Source organism: Eleutherodactylus coqui, chromosome 3 (assembly GCF_035609145.1).
Source record: "Eleutherodactylus coqui strain aEleCoq1 chromosome 3, aEleCoq1.hap1, whole genome shotgun sequence".
Taxonomy (NCBI): domain Eukaryota; kingdom Metazoa; phylum Chordata; class Amphibia; order Anura; family Eleutherodactylidae; genus Eleutherodactylus; species Eleutherodactylus coqui.
The window spans coordinates 24,026,906-24,048,653 of record NC_089839.1 but is presented as its reverse complement, the minus strand read 5'-3'; the positions used below and the strand labels follow the sequence as shown (position 1 = coordinate 24,048,653).

The 21,748-nt window shown below is 44.0% G+C and overlaps 1 protein-coding gene and 1 long non-coding RNA gene across 4 annotated transcripts in view; one reads left to right on the top strand and one right to left on the bottom strand.

The window, feature by feature from the left end:
* The window catches only part of LOC136620512 (class I histocompatibility antigen, F10 alpha chain-like), a 48,207-nt gene extending 27,034 nt beyond the window's left edge, over nt 1-21,173 (top strand). Inside the window, exons 4-8 of one of the 3 annotated variants that reach the window (XM_066595330.1) lie at nt 1,287-1,559; nt 9,834-9,932; nt 18,557-18,588; nt 19,877-19,921; nt 20,358-21,173. In XM_066595330.1, coding sequence (XP_066451427.1) covers nt 1,287-1,559; nt 9,834-9,932; nt 18,557-18,588; nt 19,877-19,903 — 431 coding nt within the window. In that variant the 3' untranslated portion in view covers nt 19,904-19,921; nt 20,358-21,173. The remainder of the gene's footprint in view (nt 1-1,286; nt 1,560-9,833; nt 9,933-18,556; nt 18,589-19,876; nt 19,922-20,357) is intronic. The other 2 variants (XM_066595329.1, XM_066595328.1) reach the window with 2 other exon arrangements.
* On the bottom strand, nt 8,644-14,909 carry LOC136620516 (uncharacterized). Its single transcript, XR_010791150.1, has 3 exons — nt 14,857-14,909; nt 13,572-13,667; nt 8,644-8,700 (listed from the first exon to the last, which is right to left on the bottom strand). It is a non-coding gene; the product is annotated as an uncharacterized lncRNA (long non-coding RNA).
* Nucleotides 21,174-21,748: the final 575 nt, after the last annotated feature.

The following is a 21,748-nucleotide window of genomic DNA, read 5'->3' as shown; positions in this document are numbered from 1 at the left end:
GCAGGAGGTCCGCGGGCACACGTCCGAGCAGTCTCGCCTCTGTTGCGCCTGACAGACGAAACTTTAGGCCGCAGCCCCAAGCTCTAAGGTAGGTCTCAAGTCTATCTGCGGCGCCTGAAGCCCTACCGGCAGGTTCCGCTTGTGCCTCCGTCGTCAGCTGACACCCAAATACAGGGTAGGTATCCTAGGGCTACCTTGGTGCTGAGAAGGCTGTTTAATTTGCAGTAGAATGCGCTTTCTTGGCCGGAGCTGTCTGCACACGCGTCCGCTCATCTCTACCGCTAGCCATGCCCACCCTTGGATGTGAGATATTGTATGCCGGCCTGTCTCCTTTTAAATGGAGAGGTTAAACCCTTTAACGTTATGAGATAGTGTTAGGACTATTATAGAATGAGGGGGAGTAAACCTAATTATTGTAAGAGGGGAACGGAGACCATCAGAGCTCTGGGCTATAATATCGCCATGTGGGGGAACATAGTCAGACATGACAGAAGGTCATAATGTAGTACAGTATTGGGTCAGTAGGCCAAGGTAGTCTAAACTGAGCGTGCCTCTAGATATGAAGGGCGCACCCGGTGTCTGGAGGGGGGAGAGCAGCACGTTTCTCTGCCCCCATCCTGGTGCATTATACAAATGTATGATGTAGAAACTAGAAACCCCAACAGACTACCGGGATAAGGGGCTAACTCACCTCTTGTTCTAAGAGGGTCGGGGGACATAAGTACCGTGTCCCCTTACTGATAATGACATCAGATACTTAGAGGCCTGTAACTAGTCCAGATCCAGTGAGTTATATATCTCTGTGAGATCCATATGACTAATTATGATAAGTGTAACATTAAGTCCATCAGTCTAATAGGCACTGAATATATTAACAAACACAATCACAGGAAGCGGCCATATAATTACCAATGTACTAATACAAGAGGGCAGGTAGAAGCACCACATCCCTCAACATGCAGACAGCCAGACTGCTATATGGAGGAGCCACCGCACAGGTGAAGGTACTGATGGACAACCACTCACACCCCTCCTTATACTGAGGGGGGCGCTGCTGAGTACTATACCTGCACACAGATATGGCATACACAGGTCTGGTGCACTACACGTACTATGCGGCCGGACACAAAGAAAGAGTCCCCAGAATGTAAGTGACTCAGTACTGCCCCCATGCATGTTATTCATATGCCCAGCTGCTGGAGGGTCGGCTCTCGTTCTTACCGAGTGAAGATGTTTGATGCGTCATCTTAATTCTTGTCATTTTATATTCTTCATTTCCCTCTCAGTTCGGCCAAAGGTGAAGGTATCCGGTCAGCATAAAGATGGCACCTTGATGCTTCACTGTCAGGTGTACGGATTCCATCCCAGACCTGTGGATGTGAAATGGATGAAGAACGGGGTGGATGACGTTCCCACATATGAGACCACACATGTCCTCCCCAATCCTGACGGCACCTATCAGATCAGGGTCAGTGCGGACGTGATGCCCGGCGAGGACGACAGTTACTCCTGTTATGTGGATCACAGCAGCCTGGGGGCGCCGCTGAACATTGTGTGGGGTGAGTTATATCCTTAGTGGCTGGATGACAGAAGACTATGGAATATGTCATGACTGGCGATCACTACTGTGATATATAATTATAGAATCTATTGATCGATCACCGGCATCTCATTAAAGGGAACCTGTCACCTCTGAACAGCGCCATAAAGTAACTTATGATGCTGTTTGAGGAGGTAATGGCGGAGCCAGGGGATTTATTTTTTTTTATAATTACCCGCTCCCCTCTTCCCGCTCCGTCCCCCCAGTGAAGGCCGCACACAGTCTGAAACTCTGACTCTCTTCAGAGCACCGTGCACATGTTGTCCTATAGAAATGGAACAACAGCGGGGGAACAACAGAGCAGGTGAGTATAAAAGTTACATCCCTCAGCTCCCCCATCACCTTCCCTGAAGAGCACCATAACTTAGTTTGTGGTGATCAGAGGTGATGGGTTCCCTTTAAAGGACCGTCTGGTCACCTAAAAGGAAGTTTGTTTTTATATGGGCAGGAGGCGAAATCTAAAACAGACCCCAAGGTCCGCTCTGTCCTTTGGTCACATGGCCAGAAGAATGTATCACTTCCTGCTGTTCGCCCCATGGGTCACCCTCCGTCTCGCCCCGGCTGCTTTGTGATATAGCAGTCGTATTGCCGCACATGTTATCTGGATCTGTTGTGGGTGCTTTGATCATTAGTAAGGATGTTTCTAGAGCAGCACTGATGGTTACGGTACCAGCAGCAGTGTGTAATGACGTGGGGGGATAGGACTGGTGTTGGGGAGAAGGACCTGCGAGGAGACAATGCAGCGGTCAGACATCCCATTTAATGTGAATCATCTAAATAGATCCACTACTGATCCCGCCCCTATTTTAGCGGTCCGATAATCCCCTGAGTTCTAGACATAAAGATGTGACATTTTACCCTGATTGTGAGATCATTGCAGAAAGTTATCCTATCTTAATCCACTAAGACCCATTTAAACGCAACGATTATCGCTCAAAATTCGTTCAAACAGTGTCTTTTGAGCAATAGTCGTCGCGTGTAAATGCTACCATCATTAGCTTTTGGCCGAACGATGATTTTTAGTTCAGCATAAAAACCATTGTTTGGCCTGCCAGCTTATAGTAGGGACCGCACGCTGAGTTCTTTGCGGGCAGCACCGATAACATTGTTATTAGCCGACAGCCCGCAGCAGAGCAAAGGGCATGTATTTAAAGAACAGACTGCCTGCTCTTCTGTAAATACATCTCCCAAAGGCTCAGTTAATTAGCTGCTAATGGACATTAGTGCCTATTAGTAGTTATGCAAAATGATCACTCAAAACTGTCACTCAAACTGTTTTTTGAGTGATTTTTGAGCGATCATCTTTACGTGTAAATGGGGCTGATCTCTTATCACAGCAAAGTCAATTGTAAAGTAATTAAAAGTTGCATTAAAGGGGTTGTCCCGCGGCAGCAAGTGGGTCTATACACTTCTGTATGGCCATATTAATGCACTTTGTAATATACATTGTGCATTAATTATGAGCCATACAGAAGTTATCAAAAGTTTTTTACTTACCTGCTCCGTTGCTAGCGTCCTCGTTCCCATGGAGCCGACTAATTTTCGCCCTCCGATGGCCAAATTAGCCGCGCTTGCGCAGTCCGGGTCTTCTGCTGTTCTCTATGGGGCTCCGTGTAGCTCCGCCCCGTCACGTGCCGATTCCAGCCAATCAGGAGGCTGGAATCGGCAATGGACCGCACAGAAGAGCTGCGGTCCACGGAGGTAGAGGATCCCGGCGGCCATCTTCACCGGTAAGTATAGAAGTCACCGGAGCGCTGGGATTCAGGTAAGCGCTGTGCTGTTCTTTTTTTCAGTCCCTGCATCGAGGTTGTCTCGCGCCGAACGGGGGGGTGGGGGTTGAAAAAAAAAAAACCCGTTTCGGCGCGGGACAACCCCTTTAAGAGTGAATCTAAAGAAAGACCCGTCTGTATGTATATCCCAATGAATCTGTTCTTGTTGAACATGTTATTGACTCAGGATCTAGTAAACCAGTCACAGTTTAACCCCTCACACCCCATGAGATACATGTACAATAGTGCTCAAAAAATAGCATCATAAACCTGATACATCCCTGTTTTTACACATTACTACCGCTCCACCCTGTATCCACACAGCATACAGCAGCGCTGGATTCTCTTTTCTCACTTTGTGAATTATGCTTAAAGGGGTTCTGACATGAAAAAAAAAAAATTGTACTCACCTTGCCTGGCCTGGCCTGATCGCCAGGCATGTCCCCTCCAGCCGGCATCTTCTTCTGTGCCTTTAAAGCAGAGCAGGAGCGGTCAAAAAGACCGCTTCCTGCTCTGGTCCGTCCGTCAGGCACTTCCGAGGTCAACGGACGGACCGCTCACAGCAAGCACGTCACAAGCAGTGCTTGCTGTGGGCGGCCCGTCCGTCCGGCTGAACTCCGGAGTGCTGCGCATGCGCAGTGGAGACGCGGCCCGTCCTGGCTCCTGTCAGAGGGCACCTCTCCACTGCGCATGCGCGCGATCCCGGAGCGGCGCGGCTGCTGGAGGAAGAAGACTGCCTGCCGGGAGCTGACCCCCCAATGTCAACAACAACAGAAGAACAGGTAAGTGTTATCTTTTTATGCTTTAGCAGCCATTAACCCATGGGTTCCCTGGGTCCATTAGGCAGACCAGGGAACAATGGCTGCTAAAGCATAAAAAAATTATTCATGTCAGAACCCCTTTAATCAGTTTTTATTGAAGCATTTTAGTTTTTAGATAACTGTAAATAAACATTTTCAATCATCATCATCATTACTTGTATCTTTCACTAAACCACCTATTATATCAGAACACAATCAGATAGTCAAACAACAAGTGATAATTCTTAATTGTGCTAATATCCCTTAATTAACATTCCTGTCTATCAAATGACCCAACAGTTGCGTTTATCTAAGGGCGCGGTCACACGAGCGTAGGCGTATTTACGTTCGCACGTGCGCAGCGTTTAATCGCCGGAAAGAACGTTTTTCGGCGATCATGACCAGAGCTAGAAAGCATATTATCGTTTGTTCCTACTTTGCAAACTATCTTTTCGGCCATCGAATATTCGCCGGCACGTATTTCGGTCGCATATGTTCCGTTTTTTTTCCGGGTTGCCGTTTTTACGCGCCGTAAAATCGCCTGTGCGAACGAATACATTGGAAACCAATGCCTCAGATGGTCACGTATATACGTTTGGGCGCAAAACCGCGCCGTTTATGCGCTCGTGTGAACGCACCCTAAGCCCTATTTTTTAAGCTTTCCCGTGAATCATAGCTCTTCGTACAGTTACCAGAATTAGATTGTTCTAAAAGAAGGAGAAGGGGAAACTGTAATCCATGCACCATACACATATCAGTGGGAAAGGAAAAATATGTAGTATAATGATATATGGAAAAATAAAATATCTGTCTATATCCAGGTGAAGCTATTATTTCTCATGTGACATATAAAAAGAACAATAAAGATCGATCCTAAACGTCATTCTACTAGTTTCCAATCAGTCCCCTACATTCCGGAGATTTCTGGAAGTGCATCCAAGGACTCCAAATACATATAAACTTCTCCCGATTATCTCTCTCCTCTGCCACCAACTCCTCCATAGTCATCAACCCATTAGCCCCTGTATCCACTCCACAAGGCTAGGACAATTCCACCAAATATGCAGCATGGTTCCAAGCTCTTTACCGCACCTCCAGTAATCTGGAGAGACCGCGGGGAAAATGCAGTGCAACATAGCTGGACATCTGTACCACCTCGTTATTTTATAATTCCTTTCTTGTGCTCTACAGGCCATGGGCAGCTTGTGAGCCAGTAAGAAGGCTCTCTCCCATTCCTCGCGTTCAATTGAACATCCCAAGTCATGTTCCCACTTGTTTATGAAGGTGGGGCAGTTAAAGGTATTTACCATAATTTCTTGGTAAACTTTTGACAGGCATCTAGGTGGGCGTGATTTTTTTTAGTAAATAGTATTTCAAAGGGAGTGGGTATAATCGAGAAATTTGTGTAATTGGATTTCAGGAAGTGTGCCAATTGCATGTATGAGAACCATGATAATGATTTTCCTGGTTGAGCTGCCCTCAGGCCTTCATAAGATGGGACCCCTACCTCTCTCAAAATATGATACACTCTAATGTCATCTTTCATTGACCAACCTAGGAAGCTGGAAGCCTCCATAGCAGGAGGGAAATCTTGGTTACCAAATAATGGAGTTAATGGTCCCCTCTTATTGGACAGTCCGTATGTTATTGACGATTTATCCCACATTTTCAGGAAATCTTCTGCAAAAGGCGAGCGCTCTATAGTATTAGGTCTTAATGTCTGTGCCAACCATGACAAACCCCCCCCACCTTCGTTTCCGACAAATCCTCTTCTTGACTCACCCATTGCTTGGACTCTTTGTGGAAATGCCAGTCAAACAAGCGCATTAGAAACCAAGCCCAAATGGTATATCCTAAGGTCAGGTAGCCCCGCTCCTCCATCCCCTCTAGGTCTTGTTAGTGTTCTAAAACCTATCCTACTCTGGTCCCCTCCCCATACATATGCGGTAAATGCTGTTTGTAGTTGTTTGAAGAAACCCTCTGGAGGGACAATGGGGAGTGTCTGAAAGATATAGGAAGCGAGGAAGAACATCCATTTTAAGAACATTAATACAGACCAACCAGGACAAGAATTTTTGGCCATAATTATTTAAGTCCTTAATAGTACGTTCTAGTAATGGAAGGTAATTTAGAGAATATATTGACGACACATCTCTAGCTATATGTGTGCCCAAATACTTTATGCTAGAGTTCCTCCATTTAAATGGAAAACGCTGTGATAAGCTAGCAACGTCCCCGGGAGGTATAGATACGTTCAGTGCCTCCGATTTTGACTTATTAATTTTAAAGTTACTCAATTGGCCAAACCTGCGAATCTCTGCAAAAATCGCTGGAAGGGAGATACGCGGTTGTGTAATATACAATAGCATATAATCCGCATACAAATGTCAGGGTACTGAGGTTCGGGTACTGGAAGTCCCTAAACGCATCCCGTAACCCCTGTCCCTACCTACTTGCCCCCCTGGGCTAGGCCCCAGGGCGACAACTGGGCGACGGTACCTACACTCACTAGGGAAGCGGGGGCAGGGGGTCAGACTTACAAACAAATACCGAGACAAACAGACACAGAGGCAAGTCAGGAAGTCTGGGTCGGCAACTGGAGAATACGCGGTACCAGGGATTAGGCGAAGTCAAAGTCAGGTGCAAAAGCAGAGGGTCACAACGGGAAATCAGATGAGAGTAAAGCGGGTGTAGCCTGGAGACAAGCATACTCTGGCAATGCTGGAGAGAAACAGGCATGTTTAAATGCTGTCAGAACTCCCGCTCCAGCAGCTGATTGGGGCGGAGAGCCTGCCAGCAGCCAGACCCAGGCAAAAGGCAACAAGTGCAGATCCCAGACATCCAGCAGCAAGTGCAGATGCTGCTAGTCAGGATGTCATGGCAACGTGGACTGCATCACCGCATCTCCAGCAACTGACCACCCAGGCGCCGCTCCTTGAGCCCAGGAGCACGCGCCCAGAGCCAGTGTCCGGGACCCCGACGGCCCGGGGAGGTCACTAAGACCGGAGCTCCCCTGCGCCGCACCTGATCAGCTCGGGTGATAGGACCGGTGGTGCGGATGCGGAGACCCCGAGAGCTGCCGGTCCTAATAACAAACAGTAGTAAGCAAAAGACCAAGGCACACACTCTACCCCACCAGAGTAAAATACTAGGGGGAGGCAAATTAGAGAAAAATAGTATTTTTAAATAGAGGAGAATCTTAGTTCTCTGTAGCGAAAAAAATCTAGTTAGATAGATGCAGAGCCACCAACAGGGCTATGGACAGAAGCCCCTTGGGGAAACACGTATAGCAGAAAAGGTGGCAGCATATAGTGATGCACAAAAAAAACTCCTTGTCTAAAGGAACATGCTTTATTGTTTCATAGTTTAAAAATTAGGCGACGTTTCAAACTGTAAAGGTTTTTTTCAAGCCTATAAAGACAATAACAAAAGTGTATAAACACTAAACAAATATCTCAACGTACATACATATCATAAAATATTTACATAGATAAAAACCAAAGAGAGCATACTAAAAAACAAGATGATACGCACCAAAAAAACAGATGACACAAGGTATGGAGTCCATGTTCCACATGTCCACAGGGTGCAGCAGCTAGCTCTTAAATAGCATAGTGATAAGGAAGTAGTGAACAGAGCTCCACCCTTGTGATGTCACATCCAGCTTGCAGTAAATAGGGAGTTGCCTAGTAACCAATCAACCAAGAAAAAAACCTATCCCTAGTGCAGTCAGTGTGTGTATAGAGACATGTACTAATGATGCAGTATTGCATAATAAAGTAACCGCAAATGATTATATGGTGCCATATATAAATATATATACACACATATATAAGAATCTACTGGGTAAGATGAAGTGTCACATGTACATATCATCACGTACCAGCCGGGATAAACGGCGCACAATAGCATAGATATTTATATGGAAGCCTCATGGTGACGTATGTGGGGGTGATGACACATAGGAGGTAACCCTGGTACGGGATGCCGCATGGGGGCGTGTCAACCAGTGACAGCTTATAGTAAATGCGGTCAGCGTGACAGCGGACATCAGAAAAATGACGTCACCGCGTGCGCCGCATGGGAGCGTGCCACCACATGACAGCCGACGTAGGTGCGTTCCACAAGACAGTGAGCGTCAGGAAATGACGTCACCGCGTCCGGCGCAAGGTCCATGTAGACACAACATAAGAGGCTGTTCTGTTTAACAGTGGCCGTACCATACTATGCATAGCAAAAGGACTTCAATAATAACATGTCACCATAGTGAGGCGCTGCATATAGCAAATGCCAGACTGCAGAAGGGCACTTAGGTACTCAGAATTTCAATACACAACGCACCATGTTGAAGGTAAAGTCAAGGAAATGTGAATAACAATTAAAATTAATGTTTATTGTATGGTCATAATATATAAGGACACAATCATGTACAAAAATAAAAAAAATTTAGACAGTGCAAGGTGGTCAAAAAGAAGGTCCTAGGTGCTGTGTGACGGGTGGGCATAACCGGAACATGGAAGGTGCGCATCATCTAAAAAAGAGAAAAAAACAAGTTAGTTGACTTGAAGAGAAACAAAGACATTTTGTACTCTTTGGGCCCTATTGAGAGACCGTGCACAGTGGGATTCTGTCTCACCACCACGGCCAAATGCTCTAACACCAGAGCGAAAAGCCACTTTGTGAATTATAACTCTGTTCACCCTGTGATTATCCTGCTGTCTACAACCGAGGTCCCACAACCCGGGTATTTCCATTGACGCTCTAACGGCCATCTTTCTTGACAGGATTATATGTCTGTGAGGTTCTGTGATTGCCTACGTAGACCATAGATGTGAACATCCGACAGGCCCCACACCAGATGAGTCCATCTGCACTTTATATTTAAACCAATCATTACATATTCTTACTTCTCCTCCTTGGAGCGCAGACACTACTTTAACATGATGCTATAGTGAGATTTCGAACCTACTCAGGGTTCTTCCTCAGGCAAATAGAACAGATCTGAAGATGCAGCTATATAAATAGATATACACATGATCACATGTGAGGGCACAGACATGGTGTGATTAATTTGCACTTAAAAAGAATTCCAGAACAGGATAAGAAGACAAAGATATGGTGTGATTAATAACCACTAAGATAAATACCAGAAAGGGATGAGCAGGATATTAAATACTAAATTAGTTCAGTGACAAGGAATGTGAAAGTTTTGTGGTCTCTTAATTGGTGTTAGGGAGTCACTGGGCCAGCGTGTTACCTCTGCTCATATTCTCCACTGATGCAAACCCCTCCCTCCGAGATTCATTTAGTTTTGGATAGTATCAAGCATGGTCATAAATTTGTACTCCCAAATTCTTCTATGACGTTGGGATTTGAAATTGCCTTTATGTATAATAACTTGCATATATTCTATGTTGTGTCCGTGACTAGAATAATGTGGCTGAGCGCCCCTCACATGTTGTCCCGGAAAATACAGTCATGTGAATGGGCCATAAGAGGGAGTTGTGTGAAGAGATATAAATCTAGATCCTGCGCATGTATGTGATACTATTACACTACACGTATGTCGTTACTACAGCGGGGGAGACTCTCGTGTGGATCTCTGATACATGAAGCTCTCAGTATAATCCGCAGCTCATCGTTACCCTTCTGTTTTCTAACCAGAACCAGAACAGCCGAGTTCCTGGGTGACACCAGTGGTCGTCGCTGTGGTGGTCGTCGCTCTTCTTGTTGCTGCGGTTGTTGGATTTCTCCTATATAGAAGTAAGTATCAGTATAGCGCTATATTCACACTGCCGGATCCATGTTGTACTCAAGAAAACCGGGAGCAAAACCCTTTAGAAGCCCATGATGATCACGGATCCCTCACATTGTGCGCTATTCAAGGCTGTGAGATGGATGAGAATTCAATATAAAAGTAACATAGTTTGTTAGGCTGAATGAAGACCATGTTGAAGACCATGTCCATCTAGTTCAGCCTGTTTCAACCCCCTCCCTTGTTGGTTCAGAGGAAGGCAAAAACCCCAAGCAGCCATTTTGCTCTTTTGGAGGAAAATTCCTTCCTGACTCCATAATGGCAGCCAGAGTAATCCCTGGATCAACATTTGAGATCAACAACCCTGCTGGTTATTTAATGACTACATCCTGTAATAGCATAGCATTCTAGAAAGTCATCTAGTGACCTCTTAAACTCCTCTATGGATTTTGCCAATAACTCTCTGCCACATCCTCAGACAGAGAATTCCACAGCCTCACTGCTTTTGCAGTAAAGAATCCCCTTCTATGTTGGTGATGAAACCTGCTTTCTTCTAGACGTAGCGGATGCCCTCTTGCTATCGTCGCAGTCCTGGGTATAAACAAATCATGGGAGAGATCCTTGTATTGTCCCCTCATGTATTTATACATAGTTATTTGGTCGTCTTTTTTCCATGGTAAATAATCCCAATTTTGGTGCCTCTCAGGGTATTCCAGTCTTCTAATTCCATTTATTATTTTAGTTGCCCTTCTTTGAACCCCCTCAAGCACTGTAACCTCTTTCTTGACCACCAGTGTCCAAAACTGTACACAGTATTCCCTGTCAGGCCTGACAAGTGCCTTATATAGTGGAAGAATAATGTTTTGTCCCTCGCCCCTATACCTCTTTTAATGCACCCAATACTTTATTTGCTTTTGGAGCAGCTGACTGGCATTGATTGCTCCAGTTAAGTATACAATCCACTAGTACCCGAGGGTCTTTTTCCATGTCACTTTTCCCTAGCAGTACCCCGTTTAGTGTATATTGGTGACATCCGTTTCTCCTGCCCATGTGCAGAACCTTACATTTATCAACATTGAACTTCATTTGCCATTTTTCTTCCCAAGCCCCCAGTTTATCCAAGTCCTTTTGTAGCCGTATATTGTCCTCCTTTGTATTAATTACCTTGTATAATTTTGCATCATCTGCACATATTGATATTTTACTGTGCAGCCCCTTTATCAGGTCATTAATAAATATATTAAACAGAATGGGGCCTAATACTGAGCCCTGTGGCACCCCACTAGCAACGGTGGCCCAATCTGAGTACGAACCATTTATTACCACCCTCTGCTTTCTATCCCTGAGACAGTTCTTTACCCAATTACACACGTTTTCACCCAATCCGAGCTGTCTCATTTTATATATCAATTTATTATGCGGTATGGTGTCAAATGCTTTAGAGAAATCCAGATATATGGAATCAATAGACTCTCCCAGGTCCAGCCTAGAATTAATTCATTATAGAAGCTGATCAGATTGGTCTGACATGATTGACCTCTCATGAACCCATGCTGATGAGGAATTATACCATTATTTTCCTTTAGGTATTCTAGGATGGCATCTCTCATAAACCCCTCAAATATTTTTCCCGTTATTGAAGTGAGACTTACCGGCCTGTAGTTACCAGGTTCTCTTTTAGTCCCTTTTTGTATATTGGAAGCACATTGGCAGTGCGCCAATCCAGTGGTACAATCCTGGTCTCTATAGTGTCCATAAATATAAGAAATAGCGGTCTAGCTATCATGTCACTTACTTCCCTTAGAACCCTTGGGTGTATTCCATCTGGCGATTTATCAATTTTAATCCTCTTTAACCGACTCTGCACTTCCTCCTGTATTAGGCATGCAATATTTAGAGGGGGTTAGTTTTATCCCCCTGCATCTTGTGTGGCATTTTTTTTTTTTCGTCAATACACTTGAAAAGAAACTAATAGATTTGCCTTCCCCCTATCATCTTCTATGGTTTCTCCTGCATTATTTGTTAAAGGGCCAGTGCTCTCAGTGGAAATCCTTTTAAGGTTAATATTTTTGAAGAATAGTTTAGGGTTATTTTTGCTTTCTTTGGCGACCAGTCTTTCTGCTGCCTCCGTAGCAATTTTGATCTTTTCCTTACATATTTTGTTTTTTTCCCTGTATGATTTTAGCGCTTCTTCGCTGCCTTCTTGCTTTAGTAGTTTAAACGCTTTCTTTTTTTGTTTATTGCCCGCCTTACAGTCTTGTCAAGCCACAGTGGTTTCCTTCAACTTGCAGTTCTTTTGTTTTTAAAGGGTATGAACTGCTCACATGAGGTGATTAGGATGTTTTTAAACTTCTCCCATTTGTCCTCTGTGCTTTTGTTTTTGAGGATGTTGTCCCAGTTAATGTTACCGATAGTAGTTGATCAAATTTTGCTTTACTAAAGTTTAGGTTTTTTGTTGCTCCCTGATAAGGCTTCTTATTGAAAGATAGCTGGAAATTATTTATATTGTGGTCACTATTTCCTAAGTGCCCCTCAACCTGCACCCCTATTATTCGGTCCGGTTCGTTAGTTAATACTAAGTCCAGAATGGCCCTCCCTCTCATTGGCTCCCGCACAAGTTGGGCAAGGTAGTTATCTTTAATTGTTCTTAAGAACTTATCACCCTTGTGAGATATGCAGGTTTTGTCTTCCCATATTATATCCGGATTAATTAAAGTCCCCCATGATAATTACTTCATTGCGGTTTGACGCCACTTCTATTTGTCTCAATAATAAGATTTCCGTTTCTTCTGTTGCTTTTGGTGGTCTTTAGAAATCTCCTATCAGGATTTTGTTTTTGTTTTTTCCCTCTGTATTTCTACCCACAGAGATTCCACGTGTTCATCTCCTGCATGATGTATTTGACGTAGAGCATTAGTCCGTGTGAAACATCAGCCTAGTGAATGTCCTGCTTGACTGTTATAGGGGGCAAAAATGCAGTCATCTGAACCGGCCCTTAGTGTCAGTAATAATGCAGTGCTGCTGCTCTCCCATACAGGGTCATGTGTATATATGTAGTATATACATATTGGGGCAGATTTACTATTGAAAATTGGCCACTTTTTTGTGCAAATTGTGCCAAAAAAAACAGTCTTGCATGCTTTGCATCAGAATTATCACCTTTAGACACTTTGGACTTCATCCAAAAAAGGAGCTTGCCGTTATGGCAAAGGCGTGTGGCCAAACTGGCATAAACTGTTATTTTTTTACATCTATTAAGAATCTGAGGATTCTCATTTACAGGAGCGGACGAGCCGGTGACGTCATCAGTTCACACTCAGGCAGTCTGTTTAGACAGGCAAATTATCATTGGGAATCGTGGACTTCTCGTTCACTTAACGTTCAGTGTTTTCTCATTCCTATGTGAACTATAATGAATGATCAGTGTTTACCCGCAACGAGAAGCCAACGAGCCGACGATGATTTTATATTGGCTGAAACTGAACAACGAATGAGAAGCACATAATTCTTGTTTGTTGTTCAGTCATTGCCGTTTAAACTGAACAATTCTCGTTCACTTTTGTTTGTTTGAGTAATTTTTGGAATGATAGTTGTTCCGTTTAAATGCACCTTTAAGGGGTTCTGTCATTAAAAAAAAAAATCTATACCTATTTCTCTTCCCCGATCTTCTCCTGCAGTCCCCCTTGGTCACCTCATCTCCAGCCGGCTGATTCTTCTGCTTCCTGTGAGGCTACCTACGCTCACTTTTAGGACCCAAAAATATAAATTCATAAAAATTAACTTTTAATAAATATTGCTTAAAAACCTTATGGACACACAAACAAAAAAAAAAAAAAAAAAAATCCACTATCCGGTAGGGAATGTGAAATTGTATCATACAGTAACACTTCAAGATCAGTATCGATCTTGAACGTTTTCTTTATTATGTCTTTTACGTCCAAAAGATAGCTCTTTTTTTGGGGGGGTTTCTTGGTTTTAATGTTCCAAAAAACCTATGCATTTTTTCCGAACCTGAACATGATGTCGTAATTAGCCGGAATCTACATGCAACTCATATAGTCCAATGTATAATAGACATGAGATGTTTTTATGTACAGAATAGACCTTGTAATTGCCCAGATGTTTTTATGTACAAAATAGACCTTGTAATTGCCCTACGCGTTTCGCCCACTGCGTGGGCTCCTCAGGGGCTCAAGTATCTCCTGGGATGATTCCCTGGAGAAAGGGTTATCAGTCATCAACTGAGTATAGAAAATTGTTTATAGATTAGGACTATAATCCATTAGAGGCAATGAGTAAGTATAGGTAAGGTACTGTATTGAATTAGCACCCCACTATGAGGAGTGATCGCTGCAATAATACCTCTTAAGCTGATATGCGGTACTTAATAGCCTAATAATATTTCCTAGAGGAACAGTGCCCAGTTATCACTTAGAGTGATGTCTTGGTCAATACCCAGATAGTCTGCGCACTAAAAAAAGGTTCCCCAGGTAATACATCGCTGTCTATTAGATCCTTTTAGTAGGTGAGTTTTGATATACTCAAAAGCTATCAATAGAATAGCTCCCACTAAATAGGGTTTTTCTGCAGTCAGGCAAATTCTCAGCCTAGTGAAGGGTTGTAAGGTTTCCCCCCCTATCAGGATCAGATAAAGCAGAATGAAATCATAAAATAAATAGAACAAGCGGCAGCATGACAGTCCTGGTGGTGGACTGCCAGCATACTGAATCCTTGTAGCCTAGCTTCTTAAATAAGGCTTGCATAGCTACACCCATTAAGGGTGTGTACCCCACAGCGGCCAATCCACACAGCAGGTATACTAATGCAACGCCCATACACATCCTGGTAACCATGGTAATCAAGTGGAACACAATCGCTTTAAAAAATACTTCTTCCTCCTTTATGAACATTAGTAATTGACGTTTTCTTTACCTGGGAGATGTAGCATGAGTCCTCCCTGCACATTGCTAAATGGCATAGCATCTTTGATGAAGTAAAAAGTTCGTTTTGATCAGTGGCTTCCTGGGAGCAATAGGTCATGTGACCTGCTCCCGGTCACCTGACCATACGCATCACGTCGTGACATCATCACGGGGCGTGGTTTGGAGGGGGGCTGGCTGAGTGTCAGAGTTCATGTCATGTGATCGCATACATCATCTAGTGATGCGGCCGCCTCATTAGCACATTACATCCCGCCCCCCCCCGGCATCCAATGCTAGAGGAACAGTTTTAATCTATCACAAGGGGCAGAACAAAGCAGGCCCATGTAAATCTGCATCGCATGATCGCATAATCGCTCAAGCATCTCTGATTTAACCCTTTAATATCATTTAAGGCTCCGTTTAAGCATTCCATGGTATTAAATCAGTTGGAAGCCTTGGAGAAGATAGAGATCAATGAGCTAGTTCAGATTCATATTGCATGAGCCCACAGCTGTTTCCTTAGTCATAATCCTCCAACTTCTTTCTTCCATTATGCTATGTTGATTAACCTAGATGGATCTCGTATTTGACTCTTATCGTATAGTCCCTTTTCAAAAGGAATAGATATCAATTCGCATGATAATATTGCTTCAATATCACTAAAGGGCCACTTATATAAGATGCCTCATATGTACATGCCATTATAGTAATGTACTTGTGTATAATTGTGCACATTCATTGCTCCCAAGCAATTGTATTTTTATCATGGTGGTGTGTACCTCTGTTAAAAAGAGGTAAAGCACGTAATTCCTGAGAAGGATTTATTGTGTTCATACTCGTCAACCTATTAAAGGGATGGTGTATAGCGTCCAAAACTGCTTATATAAGACTTATATGCATGTTTAGATGTTCATAAGATTTTATGATGCAAAATAATTGATGGTAAACGCACTAGTTGTACTGGCGCAATGATTACAAGACTTCTGATGGAACAACCATGCATAAATGCATAAGTTCAGGCAAATGACAACTGGGGCTATAATTACAGTGAAATACATGTCCCAATACGCATAGATTTCAGACAGATGTCAGACGAAGCTGTTGAAGGATATACTCTCATTTAGCCCAAGAGGGATGACTGACTGCATGCGGAAGATCCAACTCGTTTCTTTCTGTAGTAATAATTTGTCTAAGTCACCTCTGCGACCATCCAGTCGGATCGTTTCAATTCCCTGGAATCGTATTTGTGTAATGTCCCCACCATGCACTTCCCACATGTGGGATGCCACTGGTGTGCTTTCGTGGCGCCTGATATTCCCTACATGATCTAGTATGCGGCGGCGGAATTGCCGATTCGTCTTGCCCACATAGTCACGTGGGCATGTGCAGGTTGCCAGATATATTACATTTGTTGAACGACAATTTATAAATTCACGATTCGTGTATTCAACCGAGGTTACTGAACAACAGAATTTGGGGCTTTTTTTAATAAACGTACAAGCAGCACAGTTCGAACATGGAAATGTTCCCAAGAATCTGTGTCTACCCAGCCACATTGTGCTAGGGATGTTGGATTTCAAGTGACTCCTCACCAACCTATCACGTAGATTACGTCCTCTTCTGAACGTGATTGATGGAATGGTCGGTAAGACTTCTCGCAGATCCTCATCGTCCCTTAGGATATCCCAGAAACTCGTGAGGATCTGTCTGATTTTGGAGGCACCTGTATCGTAGGTGCCTATAATGCGGAGCACGTCTGATTGTTCCCTTTGACGGGGCTGTAGTAATTGAGATCTTGTTTGTTGTGCTGCATGATCATATGCTTCGTCTATTAAGATTTCAGGGTAGCCCCTTTCTTTGAAACGTGTGGCAAGTTTGTTTCCTTCCATCGTATAGTCCTTCTCCAAGGAACAGTTCCTGCGAATCCGCAGGAACTGACCTTTGGGTATACCACGTTTGAGCGGATACGGATGATGGCTATGCCAGGTTAGTAAGGAATTGGTGGCTGTTTCCTTACGAAAATTAGTTGTTATTAGCATGCCATCCTCACCCTTGGAAATTCTCAGATCCAGGAACGTGATGGTAGATGAATCGCATTCTGCAGTAAATTTTAAATTCAGGTTGTTGTTGTTCAGTTTTTCCACAAACATCTCAAAGTCGATTTTACTCCCTGTCCACAGAATGAAAATATCATCGATATACCTAGCCCATGTTAGAATGTTACCAGTTTGAGACACATTTTCCTCTGAAAATACGAATTTCTCCTCCCACCAGCCCAGGAGCAAGTTAGCATACGATGGGGCACACGATGTCCCCATCGCGGTGCCCCTGAGCTGGTGGAAGAAGTGTCCCCGAAATAGGAAGTAGTTATGTGTCAGCACATAGCTAAGTAGCTCCCTCACAAAGATGTTATGTTCTGTGAAGTGGACTCCTTTTTGATCCAAAAAGTGTGCTACAGCTTTTAGTCCAAGATCATGGGGGATTGAGCTGTAAAGACTTTCCACGTCAAGGGTTGCCAACAAAACATGTGTCTCGACGTGAATGCCGTCCAGTTGACGTAGCATGTCAAGCGTATCCTCGACATGCGACGGGAGCGCCGAGACGAACGGTCTTAATATTTTGTCAATGTATATGCTGGCATTTTGGGAGATGTTGTTTATCCCGGAGACGATTGGTCGACCCCGTAACGGTGACAGCCCTTTGTGGACCTTAGGTAGTATATAAAAGGTAGCCACTCTCGGGTGTTTAGGTATTAGATATTCAAATTCGGATGGGCTGATTAGTTTCTTCATCAGCGCTTTCTCCACAATTGAGAGTAACTGTTTGGAATATAGTACCGTCGGGTCTGATGGTAATCTCTCATATGTATTTTTGTCTTGTAGTAGTGTTAAACAGACATCTGAATATTGCGTTTTGTTCATGATGACAATATTCCCGCCTTTATCAGACGGTTTCAGGACAATATTTTCGTCATTTTCCAATGACTTGAGGGCTGACATTTCTTTCTGGGACATGTTTGTGGTTTTCCTGAACTCTTTCTGATCTATATTTCTGATTTCTTTCATAACAATTCGCTCAAATGTGTCCAAAAGCCTGTGAGGCTACCTACATTCAATATCTCCAATAGATCAGCATTCCTTCCTAACCAGTGAATGTTACGTCATAGAGACGTGACCTTCACTGACCTGCAGGAAGAGGAATGCAAGGAATGCAGGCTTCATAACAAGGAGAAGAAGAATCGGCTGGCTGGAGGTGAGGTAACCCGGGGGACTGGAGAAGATCAGCGAGGAGAAGATGACGTAAGGAGTCTGGCTGGGAAAGAATATGTCAGTATAGAATTTTTTTTTTTTTTTTAGTTATTATGATGAAACTCCTTTCGAAAGCCAAAATAGGTGGTATACGGTCAGACAAAAGTGTCTAAAGATGAGCCAGATTTCTCACCCCCATGAGCCACTGTGATAAATCTGCCCTCCTCAGACTCCGGTGCGCACATCAGGCTTAGTTTGTGCTTCATTCCTCGGGATCAAGATAATCAACAAAATATCCTAAATGAATAAAAGCCCCATCTGTCCCCCAACAGGGGTGGGGGGGTGGGTGACCGGACATTTCCATAAGAGTTGGCTGATGATTCCCAGAATTGTTCTCTCATCTGTCACCAATTATAACGGACTCTTCAGGTTTTCTAATTTCATCTACTCTTCTCATTATAGGAAATAAATCCGGCTACAAGACGGCCAGCAGTGAGTATTCTGTGTCTGCGGCTCCGCTGGGGGGTCTCACTATTGGTGACGATGACTAATGTGCTGTTAGTGATGGAGTATGGAGGACAGTATATGATGTATATGAGAGCGGCTGTGACTGCGACTCCCAAGTTGTGGAGACAGTGAAGGGCATTGTTGGCTTCCATTCACGTCTATGAGAGATACAGAAAGACATCGAACATCCATCCTGTTACTGTAATCTGATTCATCTCTGGCCGCGGCATACAGATGGGTATTCCCATATCAGCCAGGGCCGACTGAGTTGAGAATACCCCTTTAAGTGCAATTTTATAATAATCCTCAATTTAAGGCCATTTTCACATGGCAGAGAAAATTGTGCAAAATTTGTGCGTTGCGAGGCACACAAATCTTGCAGAAATTTGAAGCCCATTCTTTTGAATGGGGATATACACATGAGCGATTTTCTTTTTTCCTCTGCATTGCAGTGCGGGGTAAAAAATTGCAGCACATCCTATATTGAGGCGTCCTATCACATTACCTATTGTTTTCAATGTGTCCGACAGCAGCTGCTCGCCATGTGCGATGCCAGGTCTCCCCATTGAAAACAATGAGAGAAACGGCTGTCAGCTACAGAGGAGGATTGCTACTTCCCCAAAGTGATGCAAGGTGGTTTTGACATAAAAACGCCTCACATCTGCGGTGAACTTCCATGTTGGTGAGTGCGATATGGGCTGTGATTTATGGCTCAATATCGCACTCACCCATGTGATATTAGCCCAAAGGTATTGCTCCACCATGGACATCAATATAATATGGGAGCTGCCTTGGCAGATTTGTTGGGTAAAGTCTTGGCTGGCCAGATATTTTCCACCAATATCATGAAAATACTGTACATGGATGGCTTGTGTCCGCCAGATGGGGGAGGGGCTACTCTAAGGTTATAAAACTGAGCTGCAATACCAGACAGCACATGGACCGGCGCGGTGCTGTGTTTGGACAAAAGCAGCCATATTTTTCTAATCCCATATGATCCCTTTTAATTTTACATAAATTGTTGTATAACTTTGTAAATTGTTTGCCTTACTTATCTTGTGAAGTCACATGACCGTCCGCAGAACAGAGATAATCGCTGTCTGGGCGAAACAAAACCAGAAGGATTTTCTGCCATCCATGAATGAGGAAAAAATAACAAACAATCTGTACAAAAACTGTAAATCAAAGAATCTACAAAGTTCCTAAACTTTATATTTTAGCTGGGAAACATTAATGTGGAATGTCGCTTTTACATAATTTCCTATTTTTACGGGTTCAGAAATATCATCTGACTCCATTTAATACCGCCAGAGCCTAACGGTGAGTGATAATGTCTTATATAAGCGCTGCCGCCATGTAATGAGATGTGGAATGTGCTGCTGCGTAGCATATCCAGGAAAGCGCTGTATGTTTGTGACTGAAGTATAGAAGTTCAGCTGTTGGAGGCGTCTGCTGACAAGCTTGTTGACAGTTTCAATGAAAACCAACTTAGTGCGATAACAGCTCAGGACCGGTGCGAAGCATGTGATATAATTCTATCTACAGCTCTGTCCATTATATATAAGCTATATACAGCGCTGCTCCGAGCCGTCGGGTCCTTTACAATATGTTGGTTCTCACTTCCTGCTGTAATAACACTCATGTAATATTATACTGTATCGTCTCCTGTTCTAGAAGGTTATTGAGCATTTTGGGTATTATTAGCCCCGTACAATGACCTCTGATGGGAATGTTCTCTACTGTTCTCTCATTACAGAACCGGACAAGTTTTCTTCTGGGATCCAACAATTCTCCCCTATAAATCTGTCATTTCCTTGTGTGAAATAAGAGGATCCTGCCGGATACAAGAATCTCAGTCTGTTCAGCCGAATCCTCGTATATAACAGCCTCTCCGGCAATATCACCCACAGGAACATCTCCCAAACCTGAAGAGAGTTGAAGTTCCTAAGTTCTGCCACTTCTGTCCTCCATAGAGGTTACTCTACTGCTGGGATTTGTAGTGTTCACTGAGCGTCCAGCCGGCGCCTGACGGGTCATTGATATGATGGGACACTGATGGAAATATTCATCTGATGACTTCCTAATAATCACTATGTGCCGTCAGGGTGTCACCGGAGGTCCCCACTATCTGGGTCTTGGGGAACATTTACACACAATGATGATTGCTCAAAATTTGCTCAAAAGCCATCTTTGAGCGATAATCGTTGTGTTTAAATGTGTGCCTGTTGTGCACTTACTGTGTACTTTTTGTCCATTGCTGAGTGCAGCTCAGCATAAAATCCATTGTCGGACCGCATGCTGTGTTCTCCACAGGCAGCGCTGATAACATTCTTTCAGCTGCTGTCCACTGGAGAACAATAGTGATGTATTTAGAGAACAGACCACCTACTGTTCTCTAAATACATGCAAATGAAGCTACTTGTTGTCTAATGGACTGATTAACCCATTAGTAGCTACCGTGTTTCCCCGATAGTAAGACACCCCCAATTGTAAGACGTATCGGGGGTTTCAGGGGGGTCAGCCAATGTAAGCCGTACCCCGAAAGTAAGACATACCGTATATACAGTGGAGAGAAAAAAAAATCATTACTCACCTCCCCCGGCGTTCTGTCGCGCTCCGGCAGGATGTCGCTCGCTCCTCGTCCCCGGCGCAGCATTGCTTTCTGAATGCGGGGCTTGAAATCCCCGCCTCCAGAAAGGTAATACACACGCCGTCAGCCAGTTACAGCCATTCAATGACATCATTGAATGGCTGTGATTGGCTAAAACACACGTGGCTTCAGCCAATCACACTATTCAATGACATCATTGAATGGGTGTGATTGCTAACACACGTGCGCCTTCAGCCAATCACAGCCATTCTGTAACTGGCTGACGGCGTGTGTATTAGCTTTCTGGAGGCGGGGATTTCAAGCCCCGCATTCAGAAAGCAATGCTGCGCCGGGGACGAGGAGCGAGCGACATCCTGCCGGAGCGCGACAGAACGCCGGGGGAGGTGAGTAATGATTTTTTTTTTTTACACTTTTTTTTTTTGTATTACCGGCGTTTTTCCAATATAAGACATACCCCAAAAGTAAGACATAGTGGGGCTTTTGGGGATAAAAAGAAAGTAAGACACTGTCTTACTTTCGGGGAAACACGGTAATAC